We start from the raw sequence: 24,589 nt of genomic DNA, 5'->3' as shown, positions 1-24,589 counted from the left end.
AATAAATAAATAAAACCTAGACAAAATCAGTCTACTTCCAGTAAAACTTGGCTGGAATCCATTCATCATTAATCATTCACATAATTAACAGAATGTATTTAAAACAAACAATAAGACTTTTCCAGAGTGCTGTTAGTTTACCTCCTAAAAGCGCGGTCATCTCGGTTGAATTTGGAAAGGCGATAAACAGCCCAGTTATTTAACTCTTTTGAGGTCATTCCACGACCATTATCCATCACTACTACTGCCGGTCCACCTTGAGACTCATCAAAAAACTGACATACAGAGACATTCACACAGACAAACAGAAAACAAAATGGTCAGAGTCCAATGAAGATGTAAAGATTAGCTCAGGGGTTTTCAAAGTGTGGGAGAGTCAGCCCCCCCCCAGAGAGCAAATAAACAACAGCGCCCCCCCCAATTTTTGTTGTTGCTATACTTAATGTTCCAAAACTTTCGTATTTAAAAAAAAAAAAAAGGTTGTTGTACACATTTTTTTCTTTTACACATTTTAAACATCTGTGCTTTTTAAAACATTTTTTTTTTTTTACAGATTTTAAACATCTGTGCTTTTCTTTTTAAAACATCTTGTTTTACAAATTTTAAACATCTCATAGCATCGTTAGCTAGCATCTCTTGGCAGACAACACACTGTGGCAGTGGAGCATCTTCAGATCCAGTCCATGAAAATCCAAACTTTAAATAATCGTGGTCATACTTCCTTCTTTTTTCAGTCCCCCCAGGATTCCGCGGGCCTTTTTTGTGATTGTTGCGGGCTAAAATGTCTGATGTTGCGGGGGGTTTTCCAAAAAATTGCGGTGTTTTTTAGGTTTTTGTTGCGATTACATTGCGGGAGGAAGTGAAAGTTGCGAGGAATTGTTGCGATTTTCTCTTTTTGTGATTAAAATTGAGTGATAAGTTATTACTGAAAAACTATTGATTAAAAAAACAGACACTGAGAAATGGTCCTATAAACAACTTTACCAATATAAAAGATTACCAGGACTACAAAAATGCAGAAAAATAGGCTTTACTTATCCAAATGCACCTGTTGGTTCAAAAGTTAAAGTGCAGAGAACCTCACAGCACAACATGAAGTTACCTTAAAATATAATATAAATGCCTCAGCTTTCATGTAAGAAAAAAAACTATTAATACTAGTACTGTGTGCAGGCAGTCTCTCCTGAAGACTAAATTAAACAATAATTATAAACTAATAAAATAAATGGCTCAGGCTTCATAGAATTAAAAAAAAAAACAATTTGAACAGAATCTCACAGTATGATGCTGAAGCTGCCTAAACAATGGAAAATAAAATACCATTTTGGCAAAAATGTTGGCATCCATTAATTTCTTGTATTAAGTAAAAAAAATAAAGTGCACACAGTCCTTCACTGTAAACATAACACACTTTCAGTAACAGAATTTAAGCCTATATAAACACTGACTCGCACATGCAGTGTTGCCAGATACTGCTGACGTTTTCCAGTCCAAAATATGTCCAAAATCTGCCAAAATGCACTTAAAACCGCCCAATCTGGCAACATTGCGCGCATGCTGCTTCTCTTGAACGTATACACGGAAGTAAGGCGGAAGGTAGTTTGTCGACGTCACCTCAAGACGACGCCAACAATTGGTCAAATTTGCGGGAAAGTTGCGGTGATTGGATACAATTTCAACACCGCCCTGAATTCACGGGGATTGGTTGAATTTGCGCTGAAGTTGCAAATCGCAACATTGCGAAATCCTGGAGGGTCTGGTTTTTTGCTTGGCCCAGACTCTGTCTCCTCACTCACTGTAGCTTTAGGTACTAAAAATTGATCCATTTTGTCTCTGGCAAAGGCTAGCTGAAGTTCGCTAAATGTCCGCAATAGTAACTTATTCTGGTTTATGTTTCCTCACGTTGCGCCCCCCCTGAAGAACTCTGGCGCCCCCCAGGGGAGGCGCGCCCCACACTTTGAAAAGCCCTGGATTAGCTTATTTTAATAATTCAATTAAACCATTACCAATCTTATGTCGATGCTCCTGATTCCAGGATTATGTGCGGTTGCAGAAAGTGCATTATCAATAAGCTCAGCAAAGGCATAGGCTAAAAGTATTGAAAGCACACACACACACACAAACAAACAAACAGATTTGAGTACAGAACAAAAAAAAAGTGCAAAACAGAATTTCAAATCACTGTAAAAGACAAATTAAAATTCATGGGCAAGAGAGAGAATAACCATGTACTTACGCAGTGCTTTCTGTCCTTCGCTGGCATAGTACTCATACTGGCCACTCTGCACAATGGTGTGGAAATGGGGAACGTACTTGATTTGTTCTTCAGTTGCCACAGCCAACTCCTGATCCACAGACTGTAGCAGGTGTAAAGTTTTGCCATCTGATAATTCATCTACAAAGTCACAAGAAATGCTGCACTTATTAAATCTGAAGTTATTTTGCTTAATAAGCACATTACCAGATCAGAGATTAGCAATACGGTTTTAATTCATTTGGTCTGGAATAGGTGGATATATGACTGAATCCTCTGTTCAGTAATTTGCATTGGTGCTTTTTATAAAGCCCATCAGTGACGTACTTATAGACTTGTTTATATGGCAAACCATTACATACTCATGAAGGTGACCATACTCAGATGGCACCCAGTTTCAGCAAATATCCAGTCTATGCTATTCAATGGTGATGATTTGAATGGTGATGTTTTTGTGTCGACAGAATTGTTACTTACTGTAAATATCTGAATCGATCTCCCTGCGATCTGTCGTTGTGATCACAATGTTTTCATTTACAGAGATAGAAAACGCCTGAAATGAAAATGACACTAGGGTCAATAAAATCTGTTACTCAAACAGTTCACTTACATTTATATTCTGAAAAAAAGTATAATATTCTTCACTCAATCATGTCCAGATTGTTTCAACAGACGTTACCATTTCTCATCCTTAAAACAGATCTTAAATGAAAAAAAAAAAAAAAAAAAAGAGAGAGCTGCTGGGTGTTTGGTTGTACATGTAATATATTTAAGAAAAATCAGAGCTCTCTTTTTACAGACTGCTGAAAGCTAAAGAAAAGAAAAATGAAGGTAGTAGAAATGTTCATAAAAGTTTATGAAGAAAAAGCCTATTTGTTATAAACATTTTTCATTTTTAATAAAAAGGAATATTTTAACAGGCTATTATATTTTACTCCAACCTTTACAAATGTGGATAATTATTGTTAAGAAAATGAAGCAAAAGTTTTGTTTTGAACAGAAATATTTAAGTTGGTAAAGAATTTTTCATAAAAAAAATGTATTTAAAAGCAAAAAAAAAAAAAAAACAATGACATCACTAATTCTCCACTCTACTTAACAGTGGGTTCATTATTTAATGAAAGTTGTACACCTCCTCCTGAGAAACATACATTGGTAAGTTTTCAGCTTTTTTAATGGTCATGCCAAACCTATAATGAATTTCCTGGTTACACAAACGCACTTTTTGACCGTACAGGACACACTTCCAGAAGAGAATTATTTATTACACTCTCTTAGGCCCTGATCACACAACAGCTCACGATGGGTTTGTGAATACTTGGCAATGAAAAAGTAGTAACATCGTGTGATGCACAGCGAATGTTCTCCGAGCTTCACGAGTTGTTTTTTGTTGTGTCTCCACCTTATGAGTGAGTGGCCAAAAATGTCATGAAAATTTTCAAATGCACGTATTGAAAACATAGTCACCAAATTTCATCGGCAAATTAAGCAGCGAATACTCGCAGATGGGTTTGAGAATATTTCCCAAAGCTCAGGGAACCTTCTTCGAGCCTCTTGAGATGTATTTGTTTTGAATCCATGTCCCCAGTGCTCGCAGGAGTCTCATACACAGTGGCTCGACATAGCCTAACCTTCACGGACACTTGAAAAGTGGATTTACATTCAGGGATCCTTCGGAGCTCGTTGTGCGTGTACTTGGGACCCAGTCATTATGGGAAAACACCTGCATAATGACACCTTTCACAGAGACATTGCAAGCACTCTGTCAGGTATATGGCAGGAGATGGATCTGAGTGCAGGAAGCGTGTTTATTAGCAGGCATGATATTTACAAAAAACACAAACGAAACCAAAACAATCATAAAGCCGTGAATTTAACCAGTCATAAACATGGCTAGAAACAAACGTGACAGTGATAATGCTACTTGGCAAAGCCTCTGTGAAAACAGCGTCCTTATATGCGTGTGCTGATCGCACTCAAATTAGCATCATAAGGTGTTTCCCATACTGGGGCAGGGCTCAACATTAGCACTTGCCCGATGGTTCGGCGGTGTTTTTTACGTCTTTCGGGCCAGTTCGGGCCACTAAATTTGGCCAAACAGTGGCCTGGGCGGGCCAGTACGTTTTCGATACAAATTAAATTTTATTATTCATATTTTACCCAGAATTGTGAAGAAATTGTTCGTAAAATGCAACTTTTTGATACGAAGTCCGCCATCTTTGTTTTCGTCACGCTCTGCTCCGCGGCAGGAGTGTGTCATCTTCATGCATCTTCAGAGATGTTCGGTGCTGTTCGGAAGCATCATTTTGGCGGGAAAATAGCATCTTGTAGACGAAGACGGTTGCGGCAAGGAGACCATCAGAACGGTGAAACTCAAATAGAAATATGTTCAAACTCCACGATCCCCAACCTGGCCAAAGGCCAGGTAAACAGTTTAAATATGATCGTGCATAAATTAACTAATCGGGTGTTAACGAACGGCTTCATTTTGAACTCGGCAGCCAATCAGAGCGCGCGACGTCACGCTCGGTTTACAACTCGCCAAATCGTAAAACAGCATTTCAACACATGCGCTTTAGCTTCAGATGGTGTAAAATCGTTCAGACTTTGTATATTAATATCAAAATTTCAGGATACACTGCCAAGAAATATGGCTACACGTGTATCAACTTTTAGTGATTAAAGAATGAAGTATAAATGTTGGTTGCTATGACTGAAATAGGAGAACAGATAAAATAAATGTGGTAAATTAGATCTGATCCCATATGTTATATTATTCAAATATCCAAAGATGATGAACTCTATCAAAATAGCCAAACTAGGTCTACATTAGTTCATTACAACAAAAATAACTATTCTGACCCTCTCTGGTACAACCAGACCATACTAAACCCAGTATACCCCCAGTTGCTAGGGTATCTGCTGTTGCCATGGCAACAGTTTATGCAAATGAGCTGAATTTGCAAAAATGTACTACTAGTTCCCCCAAGGGCATATCCTGAAAATTTGGTGTTTATATCTTGTCTTATTTAAAAAAATACAACATTTCACCCCTTTTTGGTTCACCTGAGCATACCTGTTAATTAGCTAATTAACAGGTAATTAGGGTTATAAATCACCCCCGAGTAGGTAAGACTTTGCAAAAATCTCACTAGATTATTCCCCAAAGTCCACCCTTTCAGGAAATGTATGGTTTGTCAATGATTCTCATGATATTTTATTAATTAAGAAATAAAGCTTCGTCATGGGCAATAAAAATGCCCATTTAAATCCAGCATGATAAGGGTTAGTACCGTATGCCACCCTCACCTTTCATCCAGACTTGGGACTGGCCTGTGTGTGTCTTGTGGCTATTATATAAAGGTGTATTTAAAAAGTTCATTGTACTTCTACACTGAGTGCAGAATTATTAGGAAGTTGTATTTTTGAGGATTAGTTTTATTACTGAACAACAACTATGTTCTCAATCAACCAAAAAGACTCATAAATATCAAAGCTGAATATGTATGGAAGTTAGAGTGGGGCGTTTTTAGTTTTGGCCATTTTAGGAGAATATGTATGTGTTCAGGTAACTTTCACTGTGCAGAATTATTAGGCAACTTAATAAAAACCAAATGTGTAGCCATTTCACTTATTTATTTTCACCAGGTACACTGATATGACAACTCCAGATTTGCACATAAACATATCTGACATTCAAACACAAAACAAAAACAAATCAGTGACCAATATAGCCACCCTTCTTCATGAGGACACTCAAAAGCCTTCCATCCATAGATTCTGTCAATTTCTTTATCTGTTCACGACCAACATTGTGTGCAGCAGCAACCACGGCCTCCCAGACGCTGTTCAGAGAGGTGTACTGTTTTCCCTCTTTGTAGACCTCACGTTTTATAATGGACCACAGGTTCTCTATGGGGTTTAGGTCAGGTGAACAAGGGGGCCATGTCATTATTTTTTCACCTTTCAGACCTTTACTGGCTAGCCACGCAGTGGAGTATTTGGACGCATGAGATGGAGCGTTATCCTGCATGAAAATCATGTTCTTCTTGAAAGATGCTGACTTTTTCCTATACCACTGCTTGAAGGTTTCTTCCAGGAACTGGCAGTAGGTCTGGGAGTTGAGTTTGAGTCCATCCTCAACTCGAAAAGGTCCAACAAGCTCGTCTTTGATGATACCAGCCCATAGCAGTACTCCACCTCCACCTTGCTGGCGTCTGAGTCGGAGTGGAGCTCTGTGCCCATTACTGATCCAGCCACAGGCCCATCCATCTGGCCCATCAAGAGTCACTCTCATCTCATCAGACCACAGCACCTTAGAAAAATCAGTCTTAAGATATTTCTTGGCCCAGTCTTGACGTTTTATCTTGTGTGCCTTACTCAGTGGTGGTCGTTTTTCAGCCTTCCTTACCTTGGCCATGTCCCTCAGTATTGCACACCTTGTACTCTTTGACACTCCAGGAATGTTGCAACTCTGGAATATGGCAGAACTGGATGCTAATGGCTGCTTATTAGCGTCACGCTTGATTTTCCGCAGATCATGTGCAGTTATTTTGCGCCTTTTTTTTCCCCACACGCTTCTTTCGACCCTGTTGACTATTTGCAATGAAACGCTTGATTGTTCGGTGATCACGTTTCAACATCTTCGCAATTTCAAGAGTGCTGCATCCGTCTGCAAGACATCTCACAATTTTAGACTTTTCAAAGTCTGTCAGATCTCTCTTCTGACCCGTTTTGCCAGAGGAAAAGAGGTTGCCTAATAATTATGCACGCCTGATATAGGGTGTTGATGTCATTAGACCACACCCCCTCTCATTACACAGATGCACAGCACCTGATATACTTAATTGGTAGTAGGCTTTCAAGCCTAAACAGCTTGGAGTGGGACAACATGCATTAAAAGGATGTTGTGGTCAAAATACTCACTTGCCTAATAATTCTGCACTCAGAGTATTTCTATTAGAATATCTACAGTGGTGAGAATTCAATATCTACAATGTTGAGAATATATAAGCCAAAGTTGAAACCATGACAAAAAAGGAAAATATGTCTGCATCACACAGGGTGGGTTACAGGCAAAGCTTATTCTATAAACAAGTTAGTTGCATGGTGAGGCAAAACTTAGCTTATTATAAAACTTATACAAACAATTGTTAATGTAAAACAGTAATCAACAGCATGTGTTAAACGAACAGAGAACAAGAACAAAGGAAATTTTTAAATGTAACGAAGAAATTGATAGAACAAGAAATGCAAACAATAAAATAATGTGAACAAACAAAGATATAATAATGTTAGCAAAATATGAATAATCTTATTTTCATTAATTTCACCTTAAAGGGCTGAGGACATGAACATGACTATGCAATTTCTTAAATAAAACTATACAACATGGCAAACATGTTAGATTTCTGTTATAATTACGTGAAAAGAAGCTGTTGTTACGCAAATATCCAACTTTTAATTGCACAGCGCAAGAAAACTGGGTCCGTGGCTCGTGGCCATGTTGTGACGTCAGCGGAAGAACACGCTGCGGTTCACTGGCTGTTCTACTCTGGTTCTACTCAATGGAAATGGCGCATGAAAACGCCGGTGAACTCTCTAGTGCTAGCTCTTCCTCTTCTGGGAGTCTAGAATTGTGTTGATCTCTTCCGAATAGAATCTATGATAGCCTACCCTCTTTACCCTTTGCCTCTCGTTGCTAGGCAGCAGTTACATGAAAGCCGCAAGCTTTCACAAGCAAATACATGACTGATATCACACCGACTTTATGATTACATTTATGATTATCATGTAGAATCTATAGCTCTACGTACCTTTTATCTTATGTCGTTTCACAACACATGTTCTGACAGGAGGACTGTCTTTGGATCCGGCATAGCTACTAGTAGACCCCCTCCGGAATACTGGCAGTGTTGCCAGATTGGGATTTTTCCCGCCCAGTTGAGCGGTTTCAAGTGCATTTTGGTGGGTTTTGAACATATTTTGGGCTGGAAAACGTCAGCAGTAACAGATACTGCTGACGTTTTCCAGCCCAAAATATGTTCAAAACCCACCAAAATGCACTTGAAACCGCTCAACTGGGCGGGAAAAATCCCAATCTGGCAACACTGTTAGGCACTGCTGATGGTAGTAACACACGTTTGTGCTGAACCGAACACCCAAGAGATTCTTTTAAGCTGGGAAGGGTGTCAAAACAATCCAAATCGAAGTGTTCAGAGCACAGGACGGATGTTGGTGAGGGCTCCCACTTGTCACGAGTGCGCCTGACTTGCTTCACCCACTTCGCATGCAGCTCGGGATCTCTGGGAAACTTGAATAAACTTACCCCATCCTTGTAGGTTTTGGAGCAAAAGCCGGCAACACAACGCGAAGGCATAATAACTAATATATATATATATATATATATATATATATATATATATATATATATATAAAATAAACTGAACACCTGTCGCATCAACAATAAACTGGTAAGTTAGGAGGAAGGTTCTTTCGCTGACGTCATATAGCTCCTCCTCTGTCTCCTGGGTGCTGCAGCCCTGTCAAATTTGCCCAAATAGCCGCGTTTTTTATCATAACTTGTAAAATAGGCGCCTTCGTGAATTAATATATGGATCATCGGGAATTACTTATGTTATAAAACATCACCAAAGATGTCAAAAACGTGTCATCAGCACTTTAAAAATATACAAACTTTTCTTCCAGTGAAGCATACCCCTGTAACCCCTTACAGGGTCCGACCAAGGTCCACCCACCACAGTCCAACAAAATCCTATGGGAAGCACTGCTCTGGATCACAACCCTGAACAAAATGTTACTGGAGAAGAATGAAATACTCAGTGTTCTTGTTTGCATGCATATCAGTGCTTAGCACTGAAGAACTGAAAGTGATGAGCAATTGAAGAAGGTGGGCTTCAAAAAAATAATAATGATACTGAATTGCTGTTACTACCCATTACTTTTGGCCCTACAGAAAGGGTCACAGGAATTCTCGTTGTGGAAGATGATGTTGTCTTTGGAAGGAATAGGATCATCACTTCAGAATGGACTGCTACTTATATTACATCTCATAAACTAGAAGGGCACACTGATACCCCTTTTCCACCAAATCAGTTCCAGGGCTGGTTCGGAGCCAGTGCTGGTGCTGGTTCACAACTCGTTCAACTTGCGAGCCAGCTGAGAACCAGTTTGCTTTTCCATAGCTCGGGGTGCTAAGGGGAGCCACATCATTACGTCGCTGTATGCGTCAGTTACGTCGCTGCGTTTGCATAAACCTTGGCACAAACATCGAAGCAACAACACGGAGAAGAAGAAGCAGCAACAACAACAACAATAATGGATGACTTCGCATTTGTACAGCTGCTGCTTCTCGTCGCTTAAAAATGGCAACCTTTCGCGGTCTTGCTATTGTTGTTGGTCTTAACAACTCCGCCCCCGCTGACGTAAGTGGTTCTTTCCTCTGGCCCAGCAAAGAGCTGGTGCTAGCCTGGAACCGGTTTTTCTGGCCCCAGAGCCAGTTCTTTGTCAGTGGAAACAGAAAGCCTGGTTCCAAACTAAAGCACTGGCCCCAAACCAGCCCTGGAACTGCTTTGGTGGAAAAGGGGCATGAGAGCACAGACTTCCACCAAGGACAGTAGTCAACTCTTCTAGGATATGCAAATCTGCAACTGAAACCACTAACTGCGTCTCCCCTACTGAGTCATACTTACGAGCAATGATTCCGCAGCCTGTTTCACATTAAGACACGTGTTGAAACCACTCTTCCTGCTTGCTTGATGATGACTGCTTCCTGCATTACGTCTGAGCAACTAGTCTACATGTGTATCAACAGAGTGCTCACACCTGTGAACATGGCTTGTGATATTGACAGTGTTGGGCAAGCTACTTAGAAAGACTAGTGAGCTAAGCTCCCAGCAACTGTATAATAAATGGTGAAACAGGAGTGGATTTGGGCGGCACGGTGGTGTAGTGGTTAGTGCTGTCGCCTCACAGCAAGAAGGTCCTGGGTTCGAGCCCCGTGGCCGGCGAGGGCCTTTCTGTGTGGAGTTTGCATGTTCTCCCCGTGTCCGCGTGGGTTTCCTCCGGGTGCTCTGGTTTCCCCCCCCACAGTCCAAAGACATGCAGGTTAGGTTAAATGGTGAGTCTAAGGCCGTGTTCACACGGCAACGGATTCAGGTGAACCCAATACAATTGTTTATCGTTTCGGCCTGGCGTCCACAGGGCACCAGCGTTTTGGGTGCCCCAAAACAAAATCTTTTTGAGAACGGGTTCCAGAGTGGAAAGATCTGGCAACGTTGCCGTTGCGAAGTCGTCTGGATGAGTAGAACGGGTTTGTTTACGATGACGTCACAACCACATGACTGTCAGTGCTTCACGGCGGGTAGAAGTGTAACGAACTCGATGCGAGTTGTCAACAAATCCTATAACTTGGTTCATGAAACGCGCTTACAAAATATTTTTTGTGAATATTTATTGTGTAATGGTGCAAAGTGAGAGAGAGAGAGAGAAAGAGAGAGAGACTCTGCCCTTAGGGCAGAGTCAATCCCGCCAGCAAAAATAGGGAAAAAAAGGAGCGATCTCACCTCTTCAGATGTTGGTTTAAGTCCTACAATACATTCCTCAAAAAGGGCATAGAAGAACAAATTAATCCATCAACGTGTAGCATTCAATTTATTCCGGACCATTAAAGACGCCGCCTTCCGTGTAGAATCATACGTCATCCTCGCCGCCATATTGGATGGGTCAAAGCGGAGAATAAAGATGCCTCATTCATGTGCTGCGTTTAACTGTACCAACAGGTTTGCCGTCCAAACGAGATCACATGGGATTACCTTTCACAGGTGAGACTGGAAAAATACTTTTCATTGTATTTGGTCATTATAATGTAATTTTACGAACAGATTTTCCTGACTTTGTGGCTAATATGAAGTCTCGCCTATAATAGTTTATGCGCATGCATCCTTACTTCTTCTATTGTTCTGGTGTCTCCGAAGGGACCGTCTTACAGCGCCCCTAGAGGTGTGGCATGTGTATTGCATCGTTTTCAGCAAGCGTTGCGTTGCCGTATGGACCTGATATTTTACTGATCGTTGCCCATGTGGACGCGATATTTTTTTAAATAACATCTCATTGCCGTTGTGTGGATGTAGCCTAAATTGACCGTAGGTGCGAGTGTGAATGGTTGTCTGTGTCTATGTGTCAGCCCTGTGATGACCTGGTGACTTGTCCAGGGTGTACCCCACCTTTCGCCCGTAGTCAGCTGGGATAGGCTCCAGCTTGCCTGCGACCCTGTAGAACAGGATAAAGCGGCTAGAGATGATGAGATGAGGAGTGGATTTCACTCGTTACAGCTCACACCCACTCCTGTTCCAATCCCATGATAGAATTAAAACAAATTCCTGTCCTGTCCCATCTGCAGAAGAATGAACCCCATTCCTGTGTTGCACTGACTAGCAGTAGGTTCAAAATAAAGAAAACGCTATTTATTGTAGGGCTGCTACTTACAGCTATTTTGAGAATCAATTAATGTAAATTTTCCACTTTTTCAATGAGTTGTAAATTTTTAATGTACTGAATACAAAATGTTTAAAACTATTTATCAATCAAGTGCTCACACCCACCAAATGAGATACTCAAACTAATGCAAGGTGACTATTATTTACAGCATATCTATTACTGCTCTCATTGCTTGTCTTTAAAAAAAAAAAAAACTTTTTTGCAGCTGTCTCTCTTATGAGCAATTCCAGCGTGACACTTGAACTCAAAATGGCAACAAATGACCCAGTGCATGTTTTATTGTCTCCCAGTATTTAAACAGGTGTTGCATATTTTAAGGCTGTACCATACTGGAGAAGTGATAGAACAAGAACAATTCCCATAGTACATCTAGGGCATGCCAGAAAACGCCAATAAAAGATGCGTTATGGATGTGACAGAAAAAGTATCACTTTTCTTGGGTGACTGTACATTTTTATCAAACTCTGTGAAATTGTAAACCTAATGTCGAAATGGAGATATCCATTTGATAGAGGGGTCCAAGGTGAATATTAAAAAAATCTTTGTTTAAAATATTTTGTATTTCATGCAGAGTTTCGGAAGGAAAAGTCAGCGTTATGGATGTGACGAAATTCCGTTATGGATGTGACGCGTCTGAAATAGACATGGCATATGTTTAGAAAATCAGCAATTTAACCACCATAACCCTTTGAAAAACTCTCTAAATATCAGCTAAAACTATCAAAGTTCTTAAATAATATTTAGGATGGCTATTGTTTTGCTGTTTTGTGGATTTTAGCATACATTTCTGTGGCTTGTGGCAATAATACAGAATTGTACATGATAAGTTGATTTTAGCTTGGGTTTACATTATGAGAAAGAAAGACTGACAGTGACATATTAGGTTGGTTACAAATTGGTTCAACTTATTCACATCTGTAAAATACAGGCCTAGGTGATATCTCTGGGAGTGGTTTTGATGTATTACATGTTGCTTTATTTTTGCATGGTGAGGTTGACATTTACATGGAATTGCCCTTATCCATATTTCAAGTTCAGATTTGTTTAAATGCTGAACAAATTCAGAATAATAGCAAAATATACAGTGGCATGCAAAAGTTTGGGCACTTTTACTGAAAATGTCTGTTACTGGGAATAGTTAAGTGAGCAGAAGATGAACTGATCACCAAAAGGCATAAAAGTAAAGATGAGACATTTCTTTTCAGCGTTTTCTGCAAGATTTGTGTATTATTTTAGCTTTGTACAATTGGAGAGTGAAAAAAGAAAAAGGAACACCATGCAAAAAAGTTTGGGCACCCCAATACATTTGAGTTCTCAGGTAACTTTTACCAAGGTTCCAGACCTTATTTAGCTTATTGAGCTGTGGCTTGTTCAAATTCTTCGTTAGGAAAGGTCAGATGATGCAGATTTCAAAGTTGTATAAATTCTCTGACTCCTCAAACTTGTCCCTAAAATCAACAGCCATGGGCTCCTCTAAGCAACTCCCTCGCATTCTGAATAATAAAATAATTGATGCTCACAAAGCAGGAGAAGGCTACAAGAACATAGCAAAGTGTTTTCAGGTAGCTGTTTCCTCAGATTGTAATGTTCTTAAGAAATGGCAGTTAACAGAAACAGTGGAGATCAAGATGAGGACTGGAAGATGAAGAAAACTTTCTGAAAGAACTGCTCATTGGATTGCTAGAAAGGCAAATAAAAAACCCTGTTTGACTGCAAAAGACCTTCAGAAAGATTTAGCAGACCCTGGAGTGGTGGTGCGCTGTTCTACTATGCAGCGACACCTGAACAAATATGACCTTCATGGGAGAGTCATCAGAAGAAAATCTTTCCTGTGTCCTAGCCACAAAATTCAGCGTCTGAAGTTTGCAAATGAACATCTAAGCAAGCCTGATGCATTTTGGAAACAAGTCCTGTGGACTGATGAAATCAAAATAGAACTTTTTGGCCACAATGTGGAAAGGTATGTTTGGAGAAAAAAGGGTGCCAAATTCCAGGAAAAGAACCCCTCTCCAACTCTGAAGCATGGGTGTGGATCGATCATGCTTTGGGGTTGTGTTGCAGCCAGTGGCACAGGGCACATTTCATTGGTCGAGGGAAGCATGGATTTGAATAAATACCAGCAAACTCTGGAAGCAAAAATCACACCATCTGTAAAAAAGCTGAAGTTAAAAAGAGGATGGGTCCTACAATAAGACAATGATCCAAAAACACACCTCAAAATCTACAATGGAATACCTCAAGAGGCCCAAGCTGAAGGTTTTGCCCTGGCCCTCACAGTCCCCTGACCTAAACATCATTGAAAATCTGTGGATAGATCTCAAAAGAGCAGTGCATGCAAGACAGCCCAAGAAACTTGTAGAACTGGAAGCCTTTTGCAAAGACGAATGTGTGAAAATCCCCCAGGTAAGAACTGAAAGATTATTAGCTGGCTACAAAAAGTGTTTACAAGCTGTGATACTTGCCAAAGGGGGTGTTAATAGGTACTAACCATGCAGGGTGCCCAAACTTTTGCTTCAAGCCCTTTTCCTTTGTCATTTTGAAAATATAAAAGATGAAAATTTTTTTAAAAATTGTGTTTGCTTAAAATATAAAGGGAATGAGTCATCTTTAACTTTACACCTTTTGGAGATCATTTCATCTTCAACTTGCTTAACTGCTCACAGTAACAGCAATTTTGACCAGGGGTGCCCAAACTTTTGCATACAGCAGATATACTTTTGTATATCTGCTGCCTGTTTAGCTCACTGAACATTTCATGCTTCAAGCATGAACAGTTCAAAACTAATGACATGGAGCCTTTTCTGTACCACGTTTTTACAGTAAAAATTATGCCATGTACACACGTAGACGGGTATTTTTAAAACCGAACATTCCCCCCCCTCCGTTTATAAAAATGTTTTATCCACACCACCTCGTCTTCGAAAAAAATCCCTTCCACACATAACCGAACATCTGCGTTTTCAATCACATTCATAAGCATTCCAAACCTGTAGATGGCTATTTCCCCAAATCCTACCCCCTAATCACATCGCCTGTGCTCTTAGAGCAGTAGTTGGGCTTCTAAAATTAAACATGTAAATAGCACCTGCACAATAATTAACGCTTTCAAGGCACTCCTCCGATCCATTACTCTTTAGCTAGCCGCACACTACGCCGATTTTCAGCGTACCGAGCCAACTGAAGTCGCGAGTCAGGCGTAAAGACTAGTTTTCGATGGTACCGACTCATCTCACAGCCGATTCGAAAAACTAATCGGGAGCCAGACTGATCGGCGAGAGTCGCTAGCAATAGCCAATCATATCTTTCGCATATAACACGTGACATCATTAAACACAATTTCTAGCGCGAGAAATACGTGTTGGTAGCACCTAATGCAGGTATACACTGTAATTCCATAGACTGAAGCTTTATCCATAGACACAGTGGGCTGGAAAGCCACTCTGCTCAAGTTGTGTGGCTGAATTCCAAATCGCTTTAACTCCCCTATATAAGTGCACTATTTAAGGTTGGAAATAATAGCTCATGCAGCCTAGATAGTGCGCTACATATTCCATGTTGTGTCATTTGTAATTCAGCCTGTAGCATCTTCAAGTGTTGGATTTAACAGTAACTATATCCAATAGCCAATCACAAAGCTATTAAGTTGTCACGTGTCGCTTCAATCGCGACTGCACTCGTCAACAGTCGGGGGATATGTGCGTGCCCTGTCAGGAGTCGGCTCTGAAATGGGTCGGTTCGGTACCGCGTGGATCGCTGTAGTGTGCGGCTAGCTTAAGTCCATGCTTAATCTGGCTTCTGCAGTAAACAAAGGTCGCACGTTTGACGTCAGGGCAGATTTGTTGTCATTTTTTTGGCGCAGATTGTGACGTTCTAAAACGCAAACCTCCGGTTATCTCTGTCTACACGAAAAGGCATACACGGAGTTTTCAAAAATCTTCACTTTGCCCGGAGTTTTTTTAAATATTCGTTTTTGATGTGTTTTCATGTGGATGACAGGCCAAAACGTAGAAAAATATCTTCGATTTAGCAGATACCCGGCTACGTGTGGACGGGGTCTATGTCTCACTCCTTCTTTACAGTGGGGCAAAAAAGTATTGTCAGTCACCAATTGTGCAAGTTCTCCCACTTAAAAAGATGAGAGAGGCCTGTAATTTTCATCATAGGTATACCTCAACTATGAGAGACAAAATGAGAAAAAAAAAATCCAGAAAATCACATTGTCTGATTTTTAAAGAATTTATTTGCAAATTATGGTGGAAAATAAGTATTTGGTCAATAACAAAAGTTCATCTCAATACTTTGTTGGCAATGACAGAGGTCAAACGTTTTCTCTAAGTCTTCACAAGGTTTTCACACACTGTTGCTGGTATTTTGGCCCATTCCTCCATGCAGATCTCCTCTAGAGCAGTGATGTTTTGGGGCTGTCGCTGGGCAACACGGACTTTCAACTCCCTCCAAAGATTTTCTATGGGGTTGAGATCTGGAGACTGGCTAGGCCACTCCAGGACCTTGAAATGCTTCTTACGAAGCCACTCCTTCGTTGCCCGGGCGGTGTATTTGGGATCATTGTCATGCTGAAAGACCCAGCCACGGTTCATCTTCAATGCCCTTGCTGATGGAAGGAGGTTCACTCAAAATCTCACGATACATGGCCCCAGTCATTCTTTCCTTTACACAGATCAGTCGTCCTGGTCCCTTTGCAGAAAAACAGCCCCAAAGCATGATGTTTCCACCCCCATGCTTCACAGTAGGTATGGTGTTCTTTGGATGCAACTCAGCATTCTTTCTCCTCCAAACACGACGAGTTTTTACCAAAAAGTTCTATTTTGGTTTCATCTGACCATATGACATTCTCCCAATCCTCTTCTGGATCATCCAAATGCTCTCTAGCAAACTTCAGACGGGCCTGGACATGTACTGGCTTAAGCAGGGGGACACGTCTGGCACTGCAGGATTTGAGTCCCTGGCAGCGTAGTGTGTTACTGATGGTAGCCTTTGTTACTTTGGTCCCAGCTCTCTGCAGGTCATTCGCTAGGTTCCCCCGTGTGGTTCTGGGATTTTTGCTCACCGTTCTTGTGATCATTTTGACCCCACGGGGTGAGATCTTGCGTGGAGCCCCAGATCGAGGGAGATTATCAGTGGTCTTGTATGTCTTCCATTTTCTAATAATTGCTCCCACAGTTGATTTCTTCACACCAAGCTGCTTACCTATTGCAGATTCAGTCTTCCCAGCCTGGTGCAGGTCTACAATTTTGTTTCTGGTGTCCTTTGACAGCTCTTTGGTCTTGGCCATAGTGGAGTTTGGAGTGTGACTGTTTGAGGTTGTGGACAGGTGTCTTTTATACTGATAACGAGTTCAAACAGGTGCCATTAATACAGGTAACGAGTGGAGGACAGAGGAGCCTCTTAAAGAAGTTGTTACAGGTCTGTGAGAGCCAGAAATCTTGCTTGTTTGTAGGTGACCAAATACTTATTTTACTGAGGAATTTACCAATTAATTCGTTAAAAATCCTACAATGTGATTTCCTGGATTCTTTCCCCCAATTCTGTCTCTCATAGTTAAAGTGTACCTATGATGAAAATTACAGGCCTCTCATCTTTTTAAGTGGGAGAACTTGCACAATTGGTGGCTGACTAAATACTTTTTTGCCCCACTGTATATCTCAACTTAATGCAGATACAAGCCTGAAATTTTGCACAATACTTACTAGGAATAGGGACAGGATTTCCAAAAACTATGAAGCAAATCTAAGGTAGTGAGCTGGGAGGCTTTCAGTGATTTGACATGGATTAACCCTTAATCTATTCATTTTTGCGAGGGCCAAACTGTCTCGGGCCATCAGAGCAGCAAAGCGTGCACACGCCTAGAGAATCCACAGCTACTTCTGGGACAGCGGCAACATGGCGCATGTGGCAGGACATCCAGGCCATCACCACCTGCTTGTGACAATGATGCCTCCCTTCCAGATGCGCTGAACAGCTTCTATGCACGGTTTTAAGGCACAGAACATTGTGGCAGCAAGGAAGACCATCCCTCCTCCCAACAACCAGGTGCGGTGTCTGACCACAGCCGATGTGAGGAAAACTCGACGCTAGAGATGCGCGGATGGCGGTTGCAGCCGCGGAGTCCGCAGATAATCCACGGATCGGGTGGGTGAACTAGCAAAAAATAAAAATTTAATTAAATTCGGGCGGGTGGCGGTTGAAGCACTGAAATAAATAACAAAAAACATTTTAAAATATTGTTCCGAACGAAAACAAACGATTGAAAACCAAACGAATACACCTTTTCTATCAGGCAGTTGGGCCCTGTTGTTTGCATGCTGCTTTGTTTTGGCCAGAACAAATATGGCAGTGGCAGCGAAGTCGGACTTGGTACGTGAGAAACTGAAAGGAGGTGAACTGAAAACAAAGGAAAAACAAGGGCGAAAAAGTGCTGTCTGGGAAAGATTTCTTGAGGTGGTGAATCAAGATGACACCAGTGCAGGTTATGTCATGTGCAAAACTTGTGAAGCTGTTTATGTTCACGATAGTCATAAGACGGGCACGTCTAACATGGTTCATCACAGGTGCCCCAAACACCTTAGCAAGTTTCGTCCGTCGAGATCCAAATAGAGTACCACAGGATGTCAAATCAAAATTGACAGATGCATGTGTGGACCTATGCTGTCTTGATATGCGCCCATTTGACACAGTATCTGGTGAAGGATTCCATCAAGTGGCCCAGACATTGATTGACATAGGTGCCAAATTCGGTACAGTTGACGCTGCTGCCATCTTGCCACATAGGCAAACTGTATGTGATCGGGCAAAGCAGCAGGCATCCATTGATAAACAGAAACTTTCAGACGACATCCAGAGAGCTCCAAGTACCAACGGCGGTATTGTCATAACCACAGATATGTGGACGGATGAGTTTAAAAAGAGGGCATACACTGTCCTTACGTGCCACTACATCTGCGAATGGAAGCTGGTAAACCGTGTTTTGGCAACGGTGGAATTTGACCCTATGCTGAAAAAACCAGCGAAAACCTTCACGAGCAAATTACCAGTGTCTTGGCTTCCTACAGAATACAGCCCGACAAAACAGTTTTTGTCAGTGATCAGGGGTCCAATATAAAGGCCGCGCTCCAATGCTACCATTGGATTCCGTGCTCCGCACACATCCTTAACACGGTGCTGAGACATACGTTCGGTACAAAGGATGCTGATGTCGATGGCATTCAAAATGTTCTGGACATGATCGACTACTGCAAGGAGCTTGTTGCTTACCTGAAGAGAACCGGTGCAGTGGCCAGCCTCAAGCACACTGTGCACCAAGATTGTGATGTACGATGGAACAGCAAAATCACCATGTTGGAATCTATACGCACACAATACCAGGGCATACGAGAGCTGCTGGAGAGCAAGGACCAAGAACATCGCCTTGATGGGATCCACCAAGACCAACTCACACAGGTGATAGACTTTCTCTCCCCTTTCAAGTTAGCAATCGGTGAGCTTGAAGGGGAACATTACCCAACCATCCACATGGTGTTACTCTGGTTTTCTAAACTTAAAAAAAAACATTGCGAGCCCAAGTTTGGAGACGTGCCTTTCATGAGAAGTCTCCGCTCCCGTGCGTCTGCCCTTCTTGATGAGAAGATGCTCCCCACAGCTACTCATAAAATCGCCACTTTTCTTCACGCAAAATTTAAGTCCCTGAAAATGCTGACCGACAATGACAGACAAGAAGTCACCAAGCAAGTTCGCAAACTTCTACCTGAGGGAGGCGTCCATGTGAGACATGAGGGAGATGAAAGCAACCCAGAGCCCATGACGGACACAGAGCAAGGTGGGTATTGCTGCTTTTCCACTACAAACGCGGCTGAGTCGGGCTGAGCCGTGCCGTGCTGAGTCGGGCTGAGTGGGGCTGTTGGAGTTGCATTTCGACTACAACCGCGCTGAACCGTGCTGGCTGGAAGTGGGTGGACACATTGGGTGGAGTTAGCGAAAGTGGGTGGACGTCACGTGATGTCGTTAAGCAGCGCAAACAGTGACATCAGTGAGCTTTTAAGCGGTAGTCTCACGACCCGAATAGTAAACAATAAACATGGAGGACATGGAGTCGTTAGTGTTGCTGGTCTTGGTGCTGTGGCTTGTTGTCACCGACAACGCAGACAGATACTGGCAAGAGCGTATAGATGAGGCGAGGCGCATAAGGCTTCATAATTCTCGTAATTCGTAATTCTTCTTCTTCCGGGTTTGCGGTGTTTACAGATCCCAGCGTGCTCGCGGGGCGTGTGTGGGCATGTGAGGACACTCCTCCTCACCAATCAGTGCACAGGGGAGTGTCTCCTCACGCCCCCAGCCTCACTCGGCTCGCTTCAGCCCCACTCCAAAACGGTGCGAGTTTTAGGGGCTAAGCAGGGCTGAAGCGAGCTGAGTCGTGCTGGTTTTTGGTAGTCGAAACGCGAGCCGTGTCGGGCTGAAGTGAGCTGAAGCGAGCTGAAAAAGGGTAGTGGAAAAGGGCCATAAGATGTGGCATAGGTTATTCTGTTTAATTACACTATCCCAATTATGCATCTTTGCATTGTAGAGTATTTATGACATTTTATTTCATCTGTCTTTTGTATAGCTGGTGGTGCACAATCGAAAAAGTCAAGGACTGACTTCTCGGAATGGGAGGAGGATGCAGGAGGTGAATTTGTGGATGAAGTAGGGGAGCATTCCTCCACAAAATTCCATATCGATGGATCAGCAGAGGAAAATCTACTTTCCTTTTGGGAGAAACACGGGCAGGCATTTCAACGACTACAGCACCTCGCCAAGAGAATTTTATGCATCCCAGCAACAAGTGCTGCGAGTGAGCGCTCCCAGCACAGCAGGGCGCGTTATAGAGGCCAGGCGCTCTCGCCGAAAACCCGACACAGTAGATGCCATTTTATTCTTGCATAGTGCAAAGAAAAAAATCTAGACACACCTTTTGTTGTTTGTTCTTTAGACACATTGTGTGGTATTTGATGTCGTTTATGTTCTGAAGATTGTGTCGGGTGATTGATAACGGTTTATAAGCTACTGTAGGCACATGCCGTTTATTTTATTAACATATTTTTAAAAATAATTTCAACAACTTACCAAACCACAAGTGGCAATGTGCAGATATTTTGTTTGTTAGCCGATGCTATGCCGTTTATTTTTTGTATAGGCATAGGCCCACTATTATTTTTATTTAGCCTAAACTGTTCAACTACATACGTGGCTATAGGGCAAGTGACATATTTTCTTTTGTTAGGCCTATTTATTTTCATGTTTTTCTTGCACGTCATCCCTATTTGACAGATTTGGCATTGCTCGATATCAATAAAGGTTCATCAGTCTTGTTGCGCATTTGGTCTTTTCCGATATTAAACGGAGCATCCCCCCCCACGCCCCCTTCTTCACACACACACACACACACACACACACACACAAGCCCAAACAATTTGCAAGTTGCTGTATGTCGCGTCTCGTCTATCAGACAAACATGCAGGCTCGTGGTCGTGGATGACTCTTGTTTCGATTGGCTGTTTTCAACTGATAGGCTGACACTGTACTAGTGCCTACTTGGGGAATAAGCATTTGAATTGCTATAGTTCGAGTACGGACGTTCGTTGGTTGTTATAAACAATTAGGGAACATTCACGTTGTCCAGTGGAGCAAAATTTGAAATAAATGAGCTACGTTTTTTTTTTTTCATCGAGGCTCCAATTGGCGGATGGCGGGCAGGCTCAGTTTTGAAAATTGGTGAAAAAACGTTTGTGCAAATGGATAGCAGGCGGATAGTGGTTTTGTGAGGCGATTGCGGATGAAAAAATAACCCATCCGCGCATCTCTACTCTACGCAGAGTCAACCCACGAAAGGCTGCTGGACCAGACAACATCCTTGGTAAACTGCTCAGAGGATGTGTGGACCAGCTGGCAGATGTTCTCACTGACATCTTCAACATCTCCCTGGGCAATGCCATTGTTCCTAAGTGCTTCAAGGCTACTACCATTGTCCCCGTGCCAAAGAAGTCTTCAGTGTCCTGCCTCAATGACCATCGGCCCATTGCACTCACACCCATCATGATGAAATGCTTTAAGAGGCTTGTCATGAGGCACATAAAGTTTCAAGTTTCAAAGTGTTTGTCATATGCACAGCAAGGAACATGTCCTCTTACTAGGGCTGTGCGATGTCCCCTTAATTGGCATCGACGATGTTTACAGTGCAAACATCGTGATGGATGATCATATCGTGGGCGGGGGGGGGATTTTAATACCACGTTAAATATATTATTATTATTAAATGTATTAGATACTCATCCGAGGCTTTGGCACGTAAAGAAAAAAAAAGCGCTAGGTGATGTGGAATATTTGGCCTTGATAACGGATATGTGGTCCAGCTGCAACATGATGCCCTATATGTCAGCTACCGTACATTATGTGGACCGAGAGTGGGCAATGCAGTCCAAATGCCTGCTGATGAGTTTCATGCCAGAGACACATTCAGCGGACAATTTAGAAGATGCATTGCGCGAGACACTTGCCAAATGGAAAATAGAGGAGAAAGAGATCGCCTGCATAACAACGGGGCGAATATTGTCACAGCTATCAGGCAATTGAAATGGCCGTGGTTAAGTTGTTTTGGGCACAATTTGAACCTGGCCATAACCAACTCGCTTGTGCAACAGAGGGCCAGTACAGACCGAGCGTTTGGAGTTTGCCGAGCAGTCAACACTGCGTTTGCGCACAGCTGGCTTCGGAGAAATGAGCTGCGCAAAGCGCAGGTGGAAACGAACCTCCCCGAGCACTCACTGATCACGGCAAGATATTAATCTGCTCTAACAATGAAAGACTAGTATTCAAATTATGAGAAGAAACTACACTTAAGCTATTACTCATTGTTTATTTACACCATATCAATTGAAGATGCGTTTCGGCCTTTAGTGCGCACTTGAACGCGCTAATTTTTCCAATTTATTAGTGTTTGAATTATTGCACCAGCTTTTAAAATCATGATTTAATATTGTTTTTTGTTTACTGTCTTTACATTTGTCAGAATCACCTTCATTCTTCCATTTGGTTTGACATTATGGCTTAGAGTGGACCATTTTGTGTCTGAAAGTAGGCCTATTTACCAGATTAAAGTTATTTGACTTCTGCCGAAGTCTGCGCTTCACTACCGTTTGATAAGGTGAAATATTTCCCGACTGAAGTCGTTAATAGTGGCTATTTGTTTGAACAACATGACAAATTTTACATTAAAAGTATATTGTAGGCTAAAAAATGAAGTCAAAATTTATTATTAGTAGCATACTGTATTTGTGTAACCACGTTATGTTCACTAGCACGTCTCTGCACCATAGCCTACGTGAACAAGCGGTAATAGGATATTACTTTATAATGATTTATATAATTATGTATTTATATATAATTATATATGTGTTATATAATATATTTATATATTAAACAAAACTAACTAACTAAACTAACAAAAAACTAACTTTTTAGGTTAAATAGGCCCAGATGATACCGTATATGCATGTTTATGACAGGAGGGGGCGTGGTATCACGATGGAGGCTCTCCATCGTGATGGATGACCACCATCGTCAATGGACGATGGCATCATCTATCGGCACAGCCCTACCCCTTACACAATGAAATTCTTAGTTTGCTGTCCACCATGAATGTCAAATTACAACAATAAAATAGGTGGAAGAAATAATACAAAAGTAAAGGCAATATAGTGCAAAATAAAAGAAAAAAACAGCATAGTACAAAAAAGTAATATACTGCAAAATAGGCAGCATAATACAAAAATAAGGCAATGATGGAACGTAGCAGCGAAAAAGGGCAGTAGTGTGCAAACAAATGTAAACAGTCAAGGACCGTTTACAGGGAGGTAGTCCATGGTTACAGACTCCTGTCAGATGTTCAGGAGTCTGATGGCGGTGGGAAAGAAAGCGTTCTTTAGTCTGACAATCCTGCAAGTCACACTTCTGTTCCTCCGGCCTGAGGGTAGAAGTGTGAATAGTCCATACTGGGGGTGGGTGGGGTCTTTGAGGATGGAGGCAGCTTTCCTGTGGACTCTGCAGTGGTAGATGCTCTGCAGAGAGGGCAGTGGAGTTCTGGTGATCCTCTCAGCAGTCTTCACCACTCTCTGCAGGCGTTTGCGGTCCATAGACGTAGTGCTGCCATACCACACAGTGATGCAGTTGGTCAGGATGCTGTCAATCATGCAGCTGTAGAAGTTGCTGAGGATCTTGGGCGATATACCAAACTTCCTCAGCCTCCTCAGAAAGTACAACTGCTGTTGAGCCTTCCTCACCAGCTGCGTGGTGTTAGGTGTCCACGTGAGGTCCTCACTGATGTGAACACCGAGGTATTTGAAGCTGCTCACCCTCTCCACCTCAAGCTCCCGGATGAACAGTGGCCAATGAGGTCTCCTCTCCTTCCTCGTGTCCACCATCATCTCCTTTGTCTTGTCCGTGTTGAGGGTGAGGTTGTTGTCCTCACATCATGATACCAGACTGGCCACCTCCCTCCTGTAGGTCGCTTCATCTCCGCCAGTGACGCGTCCCATCACTGCGGTGTTGTCCGCAAACTTCAGGATGACGTTGTCCTTGCGGGAGGCAACACAGTCATTGGTAAACAGGGTGTAGAGGATGGGGCTGAGGACGCATCCCTGTGGGGTGCCAACGTTTGTGATCATGCTGGCTGAAGCCCTCTTACCAGTCCTGACAGTCCGGGGCCTGCCAGTCAGGAAGTAAAGACCCTGCTACCTCCCTCACTAGATCCCTGCAGTTCACGTACTG

At 42.1% G+C, this 24,589-nt stretch overlaps 1 protein-coding gene across 2 annotated transcripts in view; it reads right to left on the bottom strand.

Moving 5' to 3' along the window:
- The window catches only part of smchd1 (structural maintenance of chromosomes flexible hinge domain containing 1), a 127,324-nt gene that overhangs the window by 86,947 nt on the left and 15,788 nt on the right, over nucleotides 1–24,589 (bottom strand). For both annotated transcript variants that reach the window (XM_060932905.1, XM_060932911.1), the window contains exons 2-5: nucleotides 2,732–2,807; nucleotides 2,237–2,395; nucleotides 2,007–2,089; nucleotides 142–275 (exon numbers count right to left, since the gene is read on the bottom strand). In XM_060932905.1, coding sequence (XP_060788888.1) covers nucleotides 142–275; nucleotides 2,007–2,089; nucleotides 2,237–2,395; nucleotides 2,732–2,807 — 452 coding nt within the window. The remainder of the gene's footprint in view (nucleotides 1–141; nucleotides 276–2,006; nucleotides 2,090–2,236; nucleotides 2,396–2,731; nucleotides 2,808–24,589) is intronic.

This window comes from Neoarius graeffei, chromosome 1 (genome assembly GCF_027579695.1).
Source record: "Neoarius graeffei isolate fNeoGra1 chromosome 1, fNeoGra1.pri, whole genome shotgun sequence".
In the NCBI taxonomy this organism is placed as follows: Eukaryota; Metazoa; Chordata; class Actinopteri; order Siluriformes; family Ariidae; genus Neoarius; species Neoarius graeffei.
The sequence above is the reverse complement of the archived record's forward strand: the minus strand, read 5'-3'. Positions and strand labels throughout refer to the sequence as shown.